This window comes from Salminus brasiliensis, chromosome 2 (assembly GCF_030463535.1).
Source record: "Salminus brasiliensis chromosome 2, fSalBra1.hap2, whole genome shotgun sequence".
NCBI classification, from domain to species: Eukaryota; Metazoa; Chordata; class Actinopteri; order Characiformes; family Bryconidae; genus Salminus; species Salminus brasiliensis.
In genome coordinates, this window is record NC_132879.1 from 6081606 (window position 1) to 6095975 (window position 14370).

The 14370-nt window shown below is 41.1% G+C and overlaps 1 protein-coding gene across 1 annotated transcript; it reads left to right on the forward strand.

Moving 5' to 3' along the window:
• The first annotated feature begins 1537 nt into the window (after nucleotides 1–1537).
• trmu (tRNA 5-methylaminomethyl-2-thiouridylate methyltransferase) lies at nucleotides 1538–13706 on the forward strand. Its single transcript, XM_072674220.1, has 11 exons — nucleotides 1538–1853; nucleotides 3511–3676; nucleotides 3801–3907; nucleotides 6312–6434; nucleotides 8298–8470; nucleotides 11242–11295; nucleotides 11399–11465; nucleotides 11538–11638; nucleotides 11724–11868; nucleotides 12654–12736; nucleotides 13315–13706. Exons 1-11 carry the CDS (start codon nucleotides 1772–1774, stop codon nucleotides 13459–13461), a joined length of 1248 nt encoding a protein of 415 aa, XP_072530321.1. The 5' UTR covers nucleotides 1538–1771; the 3' UTR covers nucleotides 13462–13706.
• The last annotated feature ends 664 nt before the right edge of the window (nucleotides 13707–14370 follow it).

Here is a 14370-nt window from a genome sequence, read left to right on the forward strand (position 1 = left end):
AGTAAGAAGCACTGGCTATCCTCCAGTATGTTTTCAGACGCCACTGCACAACAGTGCATTATACATGACTGCAAAATCTCCCACAAATAGCCCCAGTCTCATGCTATCATGCCTCACTATCATCTCACACAACCCTGGTTCCCCTCCAAACTTCAGTAAACTAAACACAATCAGTCCTTAAACAGTTTTACAATAAAAAGATTATGAAATCAAGACTAAAAAAATCATGACTCAACTAAAGTTATACACATCAACACAGTTTACGGTGGTAAATAAATGTAGATCTTGTGGAGCTTTAATATTTTATATATTATATTTTACTTGAATTAAAGAGGCTATTTTAAATATACACAGCATTGAGATGGAATTTCAGTGGCTGTCTGCCCATATGGAAATGTCATATATGGCAATATGTATATTTCAACTATATGATATTTACATTTAGGATATTTAGCAGACGCTTTTCTTACAAGGAGCTTCACTGTTTACTTAGAAAATACCCTTAGCCAGTTTCTAGACTACCGTCTAAAAGATCCCTCTAAGCTTAGATACTACTAAATACAGAAGTTAGCACGGAGACCTAGATACACAACACTCAACATACTGAATATCAGACAAATCAAGTAAGACAAGAGTACAATCATAAGTCTTAATAAGTGCTGATCTAAGTTCTCTTGGAAGAGATGGGTCATCAGTCTGCTTTTGAAGACAGCAAGGACAGAGAAAGGTTGAGATATGAGATATATTAGAATATATTATGAATATATATATGTGACAAATACTCCAATTTATTTGAAATTGACATTTTTTTTAAATATGTGACACCTTTATATTAACATATACAAACATACATATGTAACACATATATTTGACATTATATAACATATGAAAATCTGCTGTCACACATCATAATATCACGAAAGTCTTTATTCCAAGTCATTTTGGAGCATTTCTATTTATTATGAAATTTTTAAAATTTTTACAATCTTAGGGGCAGTGGTGACTCAGCGGTTAGAGCTCTGGGCTACTGATGACAGGGTTGTGGGTTCGATACCTGGGCTTTGCAGTCTGCCACTGTTGGGCCCTTGAGCAAAACCCTTCACCCTCTCCTGCTCCCCGCAAGTTGGCTGCCCACTTTATATATATATATATATATATATACACACACACACACACACACACATAAATGAACAATTCACTGAAAAAAATAAAATAATATATAGTTTTCATATAATTGTAAGCTCATATGAGTGAAAGCAGTATTATATTATATTTGTACAGTGTATAATATATAATGTACAGTATTATATTTACCGTTTAAAGTCTAAAGTAATGCTGTAATTAATATTAATACAGTGGAAAATCCTCATTACCCCAAACCAGTGGGAGTGGGGCCAACCTCAGTCCCTCTCCACTGTACCCTGTGAAAGCTGGCAGCCCCTGAATGACCGCAGTGCACACAGTCCCGTCCAATTCAAACCTCAAGTCTAGCTTAAAAACGGTGACCTTTTCCTAACTTTTAATGACATGCATAAGAAATCTTACCGTAATATAAGTCAAAATATTAACTATAAGACTTTGACCCGGACTGGTCGAGGCTGCAGGGGGTTGTGAGACACGCTACTCGGAACTATTTCTACTCGTGTTTCCGGTAGGACGGAGTTCCGAGTGACACCGCAGACATGGCGCTGCCCTGCGAGGAGCGTGATGGTAGCTGTAGGGAAAGCAGAGGTTAGAAATGTCCGATCTGTAGGAGAATCAGGGTGAAATCATGAGTGCAGTCAGACGTGTTGTGTGTGCGATGTCCGGGGGGGTGGATAGCTCTGTCGCTGCTCTGTTACTGAAGCGAAGAGGTGAGGAAGTTGACTATTATCAGCTTTAATGGCGTTTTACTGATGGTTGTTTGTGCTGATGCAGATCTGCTTTCATTAAACACGTTTAGTCTCTGTTTGTTTTGATCTGAGAAGTTATTGAACACTAATAATGTCCTCATACAGCCTTGGGACATGGATACATGGAGAGTTAGCTGATGGTGATGAGCGGTACAGTTAAATAACACAATAACGTCCTAATGTAGTTTGGGTGTCATGATATCAGATGGTGTTTAGGTTCTTATTTCTAAATATATAAATACTAATAACATGTAGCAAGAATTAGTCATCATTTTGTAAAAATGTAGAATGTTTTTTGCTGTTTTTATTTTTCATTTTTATTTATGTATGTATGTATGTATGTATTTATTTATTTATTGTTTAACATAATGTGAATCTAACAGTGGTTCATTACATTTTCCAATGAAGAAATGGACCAATAGAAATGCTCCAAAATGCCTAATGGAATAAAATATTTATTAAAAGTCAGAATGGTTTATTCCTTCCCCTGTAATGTTGTCATTTTGGAGATGCAATGTTTTTGCATGGCAGTAGAGCTGGGCAATATGACGGGATTTTATCATATTGTGATACACAGTATGCTTTTCTAAGCATGTCAAGGATATTTTTTGGTACATAATAAACACTGATCAACTACAGGTTTCATTACTAACAGCCAGCAGAGTCGCTCGCTGTCTTTAACTGACAGACTGAAGACCCTCCTCTTCTGAGAGTATTTGGGCGAATAATAGAGTACTATGGTCACCTTACTGACTTGTGTTTAGTAGAGTCTGAGCTTAGAGGATCTTTAAATTATTAGTCTATTTAAACTAGCTGAGGTTTTTCTTGGGTAAATAGTGAAGCACTTTTGTAAGTCGCTCTGGAGAAGAGCGTCTGCTAAATGCCTTAAATGTGAAGGTGTAATTAGACTGGTTTAATAAGATGAAGTTCAGCAGATCAGGAATATTAATCACTGTATTCAGTACAGGAGAGTATCTGAGTAGTAGTTTATAAGAATCTGTCGTTACTGATGTGTTTAGTCTGTGATTATATGTATTGTGATAAAGGTCTTTAAATATTGTGATATAGTATTTTTACCATATCGTGACTACATATGTTTTATTATTTGAGTATTTTTTTTTCTCATTTGGGTAAAAAAAAAAAAACCCACAGAAATCAGGCCATGATTTGTGTTCTGCAGCCATGAAAGGCTCAACTAAGCAACTTTTTGACTAATTTCTAAGAATTTAGAAGTTCATTCTACCTCCCTGTCATCTACCTGCATCCAAAGTACACAAAGTAGCTCCATCCATCATTCTAGAGGGGCTTTATACCCCTCTAGCCCACACCTGGCATTAGGCATGATGCCAATAGGCTCATGTTCAACTACTCCAGAGAGTCCTATTCTATTGGCAGTACTTTTCTACAAAGACTAGACCAGCTGTGTATGTGCCAGCAATGGGTGTAACTTCAAGTAGCTGAATGCGTTCATTAGAAGGGGTGTCCACAAACATATCTTACTAAGAGACACACTATCAGCTGCTGGTGGTGACAGTATTTCACAGAGCACATCTAATTTGCTAAGTTGGGAGGCCTCAGAGCTCTCTCTAAGCCATGCAGGGCCTTTTTCTGTGTGCAGGCTATCAGGTCACGGGGGTTTTCATGAAGAACTGGGATTCTCTGGATGAAAGAGGAGTGTGTAACTCAGAAAGAGACTGTGATGATGCCTATAAAGTGTGCCGAGCGCTGGATATACCCTTCCATCAGGTCTCCTATGTCAAAGAGTACTGGCATGAAGTGTTTAGGTAGGTAACAGGTACAGTATCAGTGTTTGACAGTTGGCGATGGCTTCAGCTGGGTTTACTTGTCCATGTTGCTGCTGGTGTCTGAGATGCTAATATCTGTGTTTGTGCTCTCTCTTATTTGAAGTATTCTTCTCAAGGAATACCAGAGGGGCAGAACTCCAAATCCAGACATAATGTGCAACAAGCACATCAAGTTCAAACACTTCTATCAGTATGCCATCAATACGTTAGGTAGGTACTGCTGCTCCAAACCTCTAGTAACCAACTGTTCTCATGTGTATCACTTCAAACCTAAATCTAGCACACCGAGGAGGGCGTAGGAGGGCTACATTTTTAGTTTCATGACCATTTTCCCAACTTTATTTATCCCTTAGAATTCAAAAGGCTGGGCAATGCAGGCTGCCCTGTTCTTATAAACCAGCATTTATGGGCAAGGCTAAACTGCTGTAAGCAGAAAAGGTAGATATCCACCCTATTTTCCACTAAACAGTGGGGATGGCCATATGTGTCATATTTCTTTAGTCTTGTGCTACAGCAGATCCACCTGTAATCAGAATGAATCCCAGGATATTATTATGATTAACGCCATCAAACATTTTAATAGACTGACCACTGGAATAATAATGTTTAAATTATTAGTTAATTCAAGGACCAACACCTGTGAATTCTACAGGGTAATAGACCTTCTAGTGTCTACAGTTCTTGTGTATGTATGCATTTATTTGTTTGTGAGGAAGAAAGGACACCAAAGCCAAATGGGACCTGTACAAACTACCTCATTGCTAAGAATCTACACATGCACTGTAACTATGATTTGCCCTTATATATATATATATATATATATATATATATATATATATATATATATACACAGTGGGGAAAAAAAGTATTTATTCAGTCACCAATTGTGCAAGTTCTCCCACTTAAAAAGATGAGAGAGGCCTGTAATTCACATCATAGGTAGGCCTCAACTATGAGAGACAAAATGAGAAAAAAAATAGATTTTTAAAGAATTTATTTGCAAATAATGGTGGAAAATAAGTATTTGGTCAATAACAAAAATTCATCTCAATACTTTGTTATATATCCTTTCTTGGCAATGACAGAGGTCAGATGTTTTCTGTAAGTCTTCACAGGGTTGTCACACACCATTGCCGGTATGTTGGCCCATTCCTCCATGCAGATCTCCTGTAGAGCAGTGATGTTTTGGGGCTGTCGGCGGGCAACACAGACTTTCAACTCCCTCCAAAGGTTTTCTATGGGGTTGAGATCTGGAGACTGGCTAGGCCACTCCAGGACCTTGAAATGCTTCTTACGAAGCCACTCCTTTGTTGCCTTGGCAGTGTGCTTGGGATCGTTGTCATGCTGAAAGACCCAGCCACGTTTCATCTTCAATGCCCTTGCTGATGGAAGGAGGTTTGCACTCAAAATCTCACAATACATGGCCCCATTCATTCTTTCATGTACACAGACCAGTCATCCTAGTCCCTTTGCAGAGAAACAGCCCCAAAGCATGATGTTGCCACCCCCATGCTTCACAGTTGTTATGGTGTTCTTTGGATGCAACTCAGCATTCACTCTCCTCCAAACACAACGAGTTGTGTTTGTACCAAACAGTTCTACTTTGTTTTCATCTGATAAGACATTCTCCTAATACTCTTCCGGAACATCCAAATGCTCTCTAGCAAACTTCAGAGGCGCCCTGATATGTACTGGCTTAAGCAGGGGAACACGTCTGGCACTGAATGATCTGAGTCCCTGGCGGCGTAGTGTGTTACTGACGGTAGCCTTTGTAACGTTGGTCCCAGCTTTCTGCAGGTCATTCACTGGGTCCCCCCGTGTGGTTCTGGGATTTTTGCTCACCGTTCTTGTGATCATTTTGACCCCACGGGCTGAGATCTTGCGTGGAGCCCCTGATCGAGGGAGATTAGCAGTGGTCTTGTAGGTCTCCAATTTTCTGATTATTGCTCCCACAGTAGATTTCTTCACACCAAGCTGCTTGCCTATTGCAGATTCAGTCTTCCCAGCCTGGTGCAGGTCTACAATGTTGTTTCTGGTGTCCTTCGACAGCTCTTTGGTCTTCACCATAGTGGAGTTTGGAGTGTGACTGTTTGAGGTTGTGGGCAGGTGTCTTTTATACTGTTAACCAGTTCAAACAGGTGCCATTAATACAGGTAATGAGTGGAGGACAGAGAAGCCTCTTAAAGAAGAAGTTACAGGTCTGTGACAGCCTGAAATCTTGCTTGTTTGTAGGTGACCAAATATTTATTTTCCACCATTATTTGCAAATAAATTCTTTAAAAATCAGACAGTGATTTTCTGAATTTTGTCTCTCATAGTTGAGGTCTACCTATGATGTCAATTACAGGCCTCTCTCATCTTTTTAAGTGGGAGAACTTGCACAATTGGTGACTGACCAAATACTTTTTTCCTCACTGTATATATATATATATATGTGTGTGTGTGTGTATGTATGTATGTGTATATATATATATCTATATATATATATATATATAGATATAGATAGATAGATAGATAGATAGATAATAAGACTTCAACATTCTTTCCATCTTGTGAGTTTTCACATCATTTGATCACACTTACGAAAAGCTCTTTAAAAAAATCTGCTCTGCAGGTGCTGATGCCATGGCAACTGGCCACTATGCAAGAACTTCTCTGGAGGATGAGGAGGTTTTCCTGCAGGCACACACACCAGCACCACAGACTCTCTTCAGAGATCGCTTGGAGATCAGAAATCGTGAGTGTCCGGTTTTTAATTCTCTCCCAGATGCCAGATCTAACACTGATCCTGGTCCAGCTTCTGAAGACTGATGGATAAAGAAGGAAACTTTACATTTTCAGGACTATTTCCACCTATATTTACATTTATCGTTACAGTATTTGGCAGACACTCTTATCCAGGGACATTTACAGAATATCCTAAACTAGTGTGCATAGACCCTGAATTTAAGGTACTTTTGAGCTCTGAACCCTACTAGAAATGAGTACCCAATAACCCTAATGCAGTGATTTGCAAGCAATGCATAGTTCCTTACTTCCTAGACCTTGAATGTGGACTTGAACTATGCAAGATCCGTGCAGAACAACAACGATGACGAGTGCAAATGCAATATTAACAGATAATAGTACTTTATTAAGAGCTCTTGGAAAAGGTGGGTCTTCTGCTGTGCGTGCACTTAGGGGAAGTTTGCTCTACCACCTTGCCGGTGCCAGGATTGAGAATAACCTGGATGCTTGCCTTCCACACGTTCTGGAAGATGGGGGGTCAAGCCGAGCCATTGTCATCCGGTAGGAAGGAGCTGGACTTGGCTTTGTGGGACAGCATCAGGGTTTTATATCTGATAGCCAGTGACTGAGAGCACAGCAAAGGAGTGACATGGCTAAACGCCACAAGATTGAAGACGGGCCTGATGGTGCAGATAGGAAGACCAGTCAGGAGTGAGTTTCAGTAGAGTCAAGACTGAACGAGCACCTGTGTGGCCTCCCTAGAGAGAAATGGTCGAACCCCTTGCCAACCTCTCTTTTTTCCTGCAGCATGTTTTAGTCACTGTTGCTTTTAATAATGTGTGACTAAAGTATGCAAATGACCTTGTTTTTGATTGGCTGCTATATGTGGTGCTTTGCTCTAAAGCACTCTAGGCTGAAGCATGCCTTATAACCTCAGTGTGAATGGGCGGAGCTAAACTGCTGTAAGCTGAATAGATGAGTGTATGTAAATGTACAGGTTTTTGTGATGTCACATCCTGTTTATTTTTCTGACATTGAGTTTTGTGCTCTTACTGCCAGGGCTGACTCGTGGCAAGATCTGTACATCAACCTTATCGCAGCCTTGGTTACAGTTAATAACTGTAGTCTTATACACTTCTCCTGCAGAGTTTTTAAGCCCCTCCTACCCCTTCTGTCAGTGGGGTAGAAGGGCAGGTATTATTTATTGTTATTTATTTATAGTAAACAGATCCTTTTTAGTTGGTGGACCATTCTCATCACAGCAGTGACACTGATGAAAATAATAATTTTATCTCTTATATTATAAAATAATAAAATAAAATAAAAATAAAGAAAAAATGAGTAAATATGTATTGATTGACAATGAACAAATAATAATGGCTTAATAATGATGGGTGGAGGTCAGTAACTATATGCATAGAAAGTGCACATAAATGGTAAGTGTTTCTAATAAAATGGCCAAAAGAGTCTTTTTTTTCAAAGGGGTTTAGAGTAGTCCAGTGGACTATGAGCCGAGGAGCGCTGGTTTAAATTCTGGGTCACTCCGATTGCCATCAGCAGCCAGAGTCAGAGTGAGCACAATTGTGGCCTTGCTCTCTCTGGGGGGGGGGGTTGATGGCACTTCCTCCCCACATCACTCCTACTGTGATGATGGTCAGCACAGTCTGAGTCTGTCAGCTGTTGTATGGGAGCTGGGGAGCGGTGCTTTCCTCCGAACATGCTGGCTCTACCAGATCGGGTTTAGTGAAAGTGGGGGTAAAATTAAACATCAGATTATTGGACTGCAGCTCTATTTGATTGGCAGCTCTATTTAGCAGGTGTGGCTGTATTATGCCTAATTGTGCCATATTTTGATCTTGTGTTGTTTTTCCAGCTGTGAGGCTCTACCAAAGTGCCGATCTCCTGAAAGACCAAACCTTCTTCCTTAGCCAAATTCCCCAGGATGCCTTGCGGCGGACCATCTTTCCCTTAGATGGGCTCACTAAAGACTTTGTAAAGAAGATTGCTGCTGAGGCAGGTTTCCATCATGTCCTTAAGAAGAAAGAGGTAAAGAATCTCTTCTATAAAAAGCCAATAAGCGTCTTGAGGCTGTGTGATGTTATATACGTGGTACTGTACGAACCCTTTAGGCACCTGTGAACTGAAATTGATCAATGAAGAATGAAAAAGCTCCTTACCTGGGCAGTAAGTGTTAATATGCTCAGCAAACCTCTAATATTTGGGGATGTCCCCATCAGGTTTTCTGCCCTCTGATCCAATCCGAGTACCCTAATGATGACTGTTGACCGATACTGATGTGATCTTGGGTTTTATACAGATAGTACAGCCCTACAGCTTGGGTAAGATGTGTTGTTACTTGGCACTAATAAACAGCAGTAAAATCACTGGACTTTATGAGCACAGGTTCTGAAATCAGACTAAATTCTAATCTGATTTACTTTGTTTGGAGCAACTTTTTTTAAACAATTGTTTTAAACTCTATAGTGTTTCATTTTTTTACAGTTCATTCTGACTGACCTCCCTGACCATTCAGCACCTAGTTCCTTTACAACTCTGCAGTCAGATAACTTGGTGTGTGTGTGTGTGTGTGTTGTATAGTGGTACACACTTTGAACTGATAGCTGTTGCTGTTTTTCGACTACTCGTGTCAGACTGAATGAGCTATGATTTGATTTTCTGCGTTTGTGCATCCAACAGGAAAAACGTCTGAAAATAGACAATTTTAACTAAACACATTAAGTTTGCAATGAGGCTCCAAGCTGAAATTTTACCCAAACTCTCTGTTAATGGTTCATTTTGGTGAACAAAACAAAAAGAGCTTTATTTGGACTGTACCCAAAACTGCAGCCAAAAAAAGACACTCTGACTCTCCGTTCCACCTTAAATAGAGCAGCAGTTATTGTGCACACTTTAACTGCAGAAGGGTAAAAGGACAATTTCAGCCTCGTTTTGGCTGATAACAAGGTCTTTAATTCTTCTATATAACGACAGCAATAGTTGACCGGCAACAGCATGATCTAACTGTTTTCCTGGCTGGACTCCTAATAGCTATAAGGATAATACATCCCTAAATAATATAAGAATAAACACTAATAACACTCCTACAGAGAGTCGTGGTGGTTCTCCATCACTGTGTTCATTAAAACATCTCCTCATGGAGTCTAGTATTATTTAGAGTTCTCCTCAGATCAACACCTGGTTTGCTGGTAAATCAGGGCTTAATGATGGTAAATCAGTTGAGCTGCTGCTGCTGCTGCTGCTGCTGATGGAGTTGAACACATCCTCCACGCTGTGCTGGCTGGACTGGGGGGCGTCCAGGAGAAACCTGGAGGAACCGAGCTCTGTTCTTCAGACTAGCTCACCGACAAGATCTCACTGCTTTCTTCAGAATGAGAAGCTCTTGCTCCTTTTTACTGGATTTTACTGGACCTGCATCTGTTCTCATGGGATCTGGAGCTTCTGCAGGCAGTACTGTGTACACAGTAATTATGCTATGCGGTGGAGGTGGTATTTATTCTGCACAGTAGGCTGTGGTTGCCAAGCAACATAAAGGTCAAAGATTATTTCATGAGCTGTACGAAAGTTATTAATAACATGCTGCATTAATAGAGTTCAGCTGATTTGTGGCCAACACTTAGACAGTCGCTCCACTCACTACACATCTACACACATTAGCAAATATACTCGCTGACCAAATAATGTAACACACCCAGATGGAAGTGTTGTATTGCTGCAAAACCTGGCATGCAGTTACGCCTCGGGGAGACATGTAAATGATTACCTGGGGTTTTCCTGGGACGCTGGGTTTTTGCCCCAAGATAGCGTAAAAGTGCTTCCCCTGCTGCCCTGTAAAGAAGCTCTCAGTCATTGACTGTTAGACATGCTTCTACGATGTTTATCCAATTGAGAGGGGGCCCACCATTGGACTGAGAGAACCAGGATGGTCGTTTTGACGAATTGCCATCGCCATCTAGGCCGTTCTGACCAAGCTGTTAAGAGGTGTTGGGAGCAGTTGTTACATGAGGGCACACACACGAGGTGAACAGGTTCCGGACGGCCCACCGGAGAAAAGGATTGTTGGATCCGCCAAGAAGCACGAGCAGCAGTGTCCTTTCCACTGTCCAGACACTTGGCACCTTCATTACACACCCCTGTCGCCTTTGTTTTCAGTGGTGTCGTAAAGGAGAAACCTGGACTGCTACAGACTGGAATCGTATCTTCCTGAATCCAGCGATGAATCCAGGTTCTGGTTGGGATCTGGGTGCAGAGGCCTTGTGGTGAGAGTAGCGACAGGCTGTCTCACCTGCTGGTGTGATAATCTTAGGAGGCATCCCATATGACGGTCGGTCGGTCGGTCAGTCACCCCTGGTAGTGATACGAGTGGCATTAACTCAGCATCAGCGATAAGTGCAGGACGTCCTGCGGCCAGGTGTCTCCTCTCTTGGCCTGCCCTGGATTTATCGCCAGTAGAGCATGTACAGGACCAGTTGGGATGCCAGCTTTTGCAGCCCAGGGAGCGTTCAGGATCTACAGGCCCAGCTGCAGCATCTGTGGGCAAATGTGCCACAGGATGCCATATGGAACCTGTATGCCTCCATGCCTAACCGTATCTTGTATCCAGGCTAGAGGCGGGCCAACAGGGTGCTAGAGCCTCCTTTCGGGTTGAACAGTTTTCCCGATCGCTCTAATATTATAATCACTTATAAAGTTTCATCCCATTCTAGCAACTCCTTCTTGGTGCGTTAATTACTAATATATGGGAATATCATGGGCTAAATCAGGTCTAAATACTCTCATAATCTACATTTCTCCTCTAGAGCATGGGCATCTGCTTCATTGGTGAGCGGCACTTTGAAGAATTTATCCTCGAGGTACGTACCTTACACACACCTACTGTACCTTAGTTCTCCTGCACACTGTATGTATAGTATCATATACAGAGTATGGTTCAACTCTGAATTCTCCGTTTGGCAGTATTTGGAGCCCAGACCTGGACATTTTGTCTCCATTGAAGATGGGAAGATAATGGGGGAGCATAAAGGTACATGGTTTTCCTGTTCTACTGTGTTATACTGTGTCACTGCAAGCCACTTATTCTGAGGTTTCCGCACAGGCTGGTTCACGTTTACCTTAGGACAGAGAGCACGGATAGCGGGGCAGAGAGACCCGTGGTTTGTGGTTGATAAAGACATCACAACTGGAGAAGTATTTGTGGTGAGCTGCTTGTGGCTTTTCACTATTCAAAGCCTAAACAGTGACATTTCATTTACCCAGCCTGAATTTGATGCCACCTTTTCAGGGTCCCACCACCAACCACCCAGCACTGTTGCGGGACACCATACAGACAGATCGCTTCCACTGGATAGCCGAGGAGCCTCCGGCTGAACTCATCCGAACCCAGATGATGGATTGTCAGTTTCGTTTCCAACACCAGATGCCTTTAAGTGAGTCACTCACTTAAAGTCACTGTATGTTTGGGTTTATTTTAATGGTATATAGAGTTAATTACAGGTAGACACTCTCACTGACCACTGACTTTATGTTTATTTGTGTTTATTCTAATGTTATATAGAGTTAATTACAGGTAGACACTCTCACTGACCACTGACTTTATGTTTATTTGTGTTTATTCTAATGTTATATAGAGTTAATTACAGGTAGACACTCTTACTGACCACTGACTTTATGTTTATTTGGGTTTATTCTCATGTTAATTACAGTTTACAATTTTTATGATTGCTTTAAACTTTTCCATAGTATATGTGTGTATGTACGGTCTTATGCAAATGTTTTGGCACCCCTGGTCAAATTACATGTGTTGTTGTTTTTCTATATAAAAATAGGTTAACATCCTCTACAGAGACACACTATTACACATACTAAAGCGTCATTACATTGAACATGGCCTGTGTAAGAGTAATGCCATATTAAATGTAATGTTTTATTGATTACAATGTTAAATTCAGTAAAATAAATAGGAATTGTGCCCATAAATGTGCAGAAAATGTTGTATAATGAAGTTTCATTATACTCTTATACTCACTATAATGAAGAGTTTTTTTCTATTAATATTTTCACTCAGAAAATCAGCTGTTTTTTGAGCGAGTCTCTTAAAGTAAATCTTAAAAGTCTTTGTGTAAAAGGTGAAGATTTACAGTAATTATTTAGTTATGTAACTGTGTGTGTGTGTGTGTGTGTGTGTGTGTGTGTGTGTGTGTGTGTGTGTCAGCTCCATGCACAGTAACCCTGAATCTTGATGGAACGCTGTGGATAACAATAAAATGGCCAATTCGAGCACTTACACCTGGACAGGTAAACCAGAAATATGACAAACAGATATACATATGAGTTCTGACTTGCTGATTGTATCATTAAAATCAGTCTATCAATTATATGGAAAGAAGTGTGATAAACATTAAAAATAAATAAATAAATAAAAACAATAAAACAATATTTTACTGCTGAGTCTAACTGGTGCTGATACTGTGTTTATTAAGGGGCAGGTACTGGGAGTGGGGTCGTCACCAAAAATGATGTGAATTGAAAGTCACTTTATTATTTGTTATTCCCTATAATATAGTAGAGAAGCATTGCCAACAGAATAGGACTCAGATAAGCAGATAACCCTAATGAACCTCTTGGCACCATGCTGCCTAATGCCAGGCGTGGGGTAGAGAGGTATAAAGCCCCCCAGCATTGAGCTGTGGAGCAGTGAAACTCACTAGTTTCACATTTAGTTTAAAAGCCTTCTTCCCTGGACAGTAGAAACAGTTACTCCAACAAAAGCAGAATAAACGCTCTTTAATGCCCTTGATTTGAAAAGAAACGTGTCCCAATACTTTTGTCCATATAGTGAATGAAGAATGTCTTTCTCTGTGTTTGCTTTGCAGTTCGCCGTCCTGTATAAAGGGAATGAATGTTTGGGCAGTGGGAAGATTATTTGTCTGGGTCCGAGTGAACACACCCTCCAGAAGAGACACCTTCAGCTCAGCAGAGCCAGCAAAGAGTCAAAACAGCCCCCAGAGACAGACAGCTGAAACTCCAGAACTACCTCAACCCAACACTACGGGCACGGCCACTTGTGTTGACTGAGAACACTGCTGAATTGCACAGAGCTGGACAGATTCTGTATTTCTTGGACACTTTCAGTATGTCATCAGTGGTCTTCCTGAAACTGAATCATAGGGATCTTGATCTTGACTCTGATTTTAGGAGCTCCTTGCATGTTGTTTTTGGAAATGGTGTAATTATTTTTTAATTAAAATAGTAAATGTTTGATGTTTATTGCAGTCAGAGTATGTAATGTCTCCAAACTCCACAACTCATCCCAAAAGTCAGATATCAGAAGCACCAGCCATCGTTGCAGAAAACACCGTTCCACTGCTCCACAGCTCAATGCTGGGAGGCTGTATACCCCTGTAGCCCAGGGCATTAGGCATGTGGCCAGTAGCTTTGTCATGTTTATCTGCTCCTAATCTTTTGGCAGTACTTCTCTACAGGGGCTAGACAAGCAATGGGTGCAACTTAAAGTAGCTGAATGCATTCATTAGAAGAGGTGTCCACAAACATTTGGACATTTAGTGTATTTGTGTGGTGTTTTGTGTGTTAAGGTGACCATGCATAGAAAGTACTTAAGCACAGCCACTTCCACCAGCTCCTTCTGCTCCTCCAGCAGGTCCTGGGTCTTCCTCAGGGTCTCCTCCCAGTTGGTCATGCCTGATACACACCTCCAATGGGAGACGACTGGTTTCCCCTTTGCCCAAAGGGCATTGCACTGCACCCCTTATCCCTATCTGAAGATGGAGTGTGCCAGGGTACATGGGTCTCCCATCCAAAAAGCACCTGCAGACATAACCCTTAGACTTGGCTCTATGTGTAGGTCCTGGTAACTCAACTCTGGGCAGCACTTCTTATACTCTTATCCGTTGGGGTGTGTTTTGAGTAGA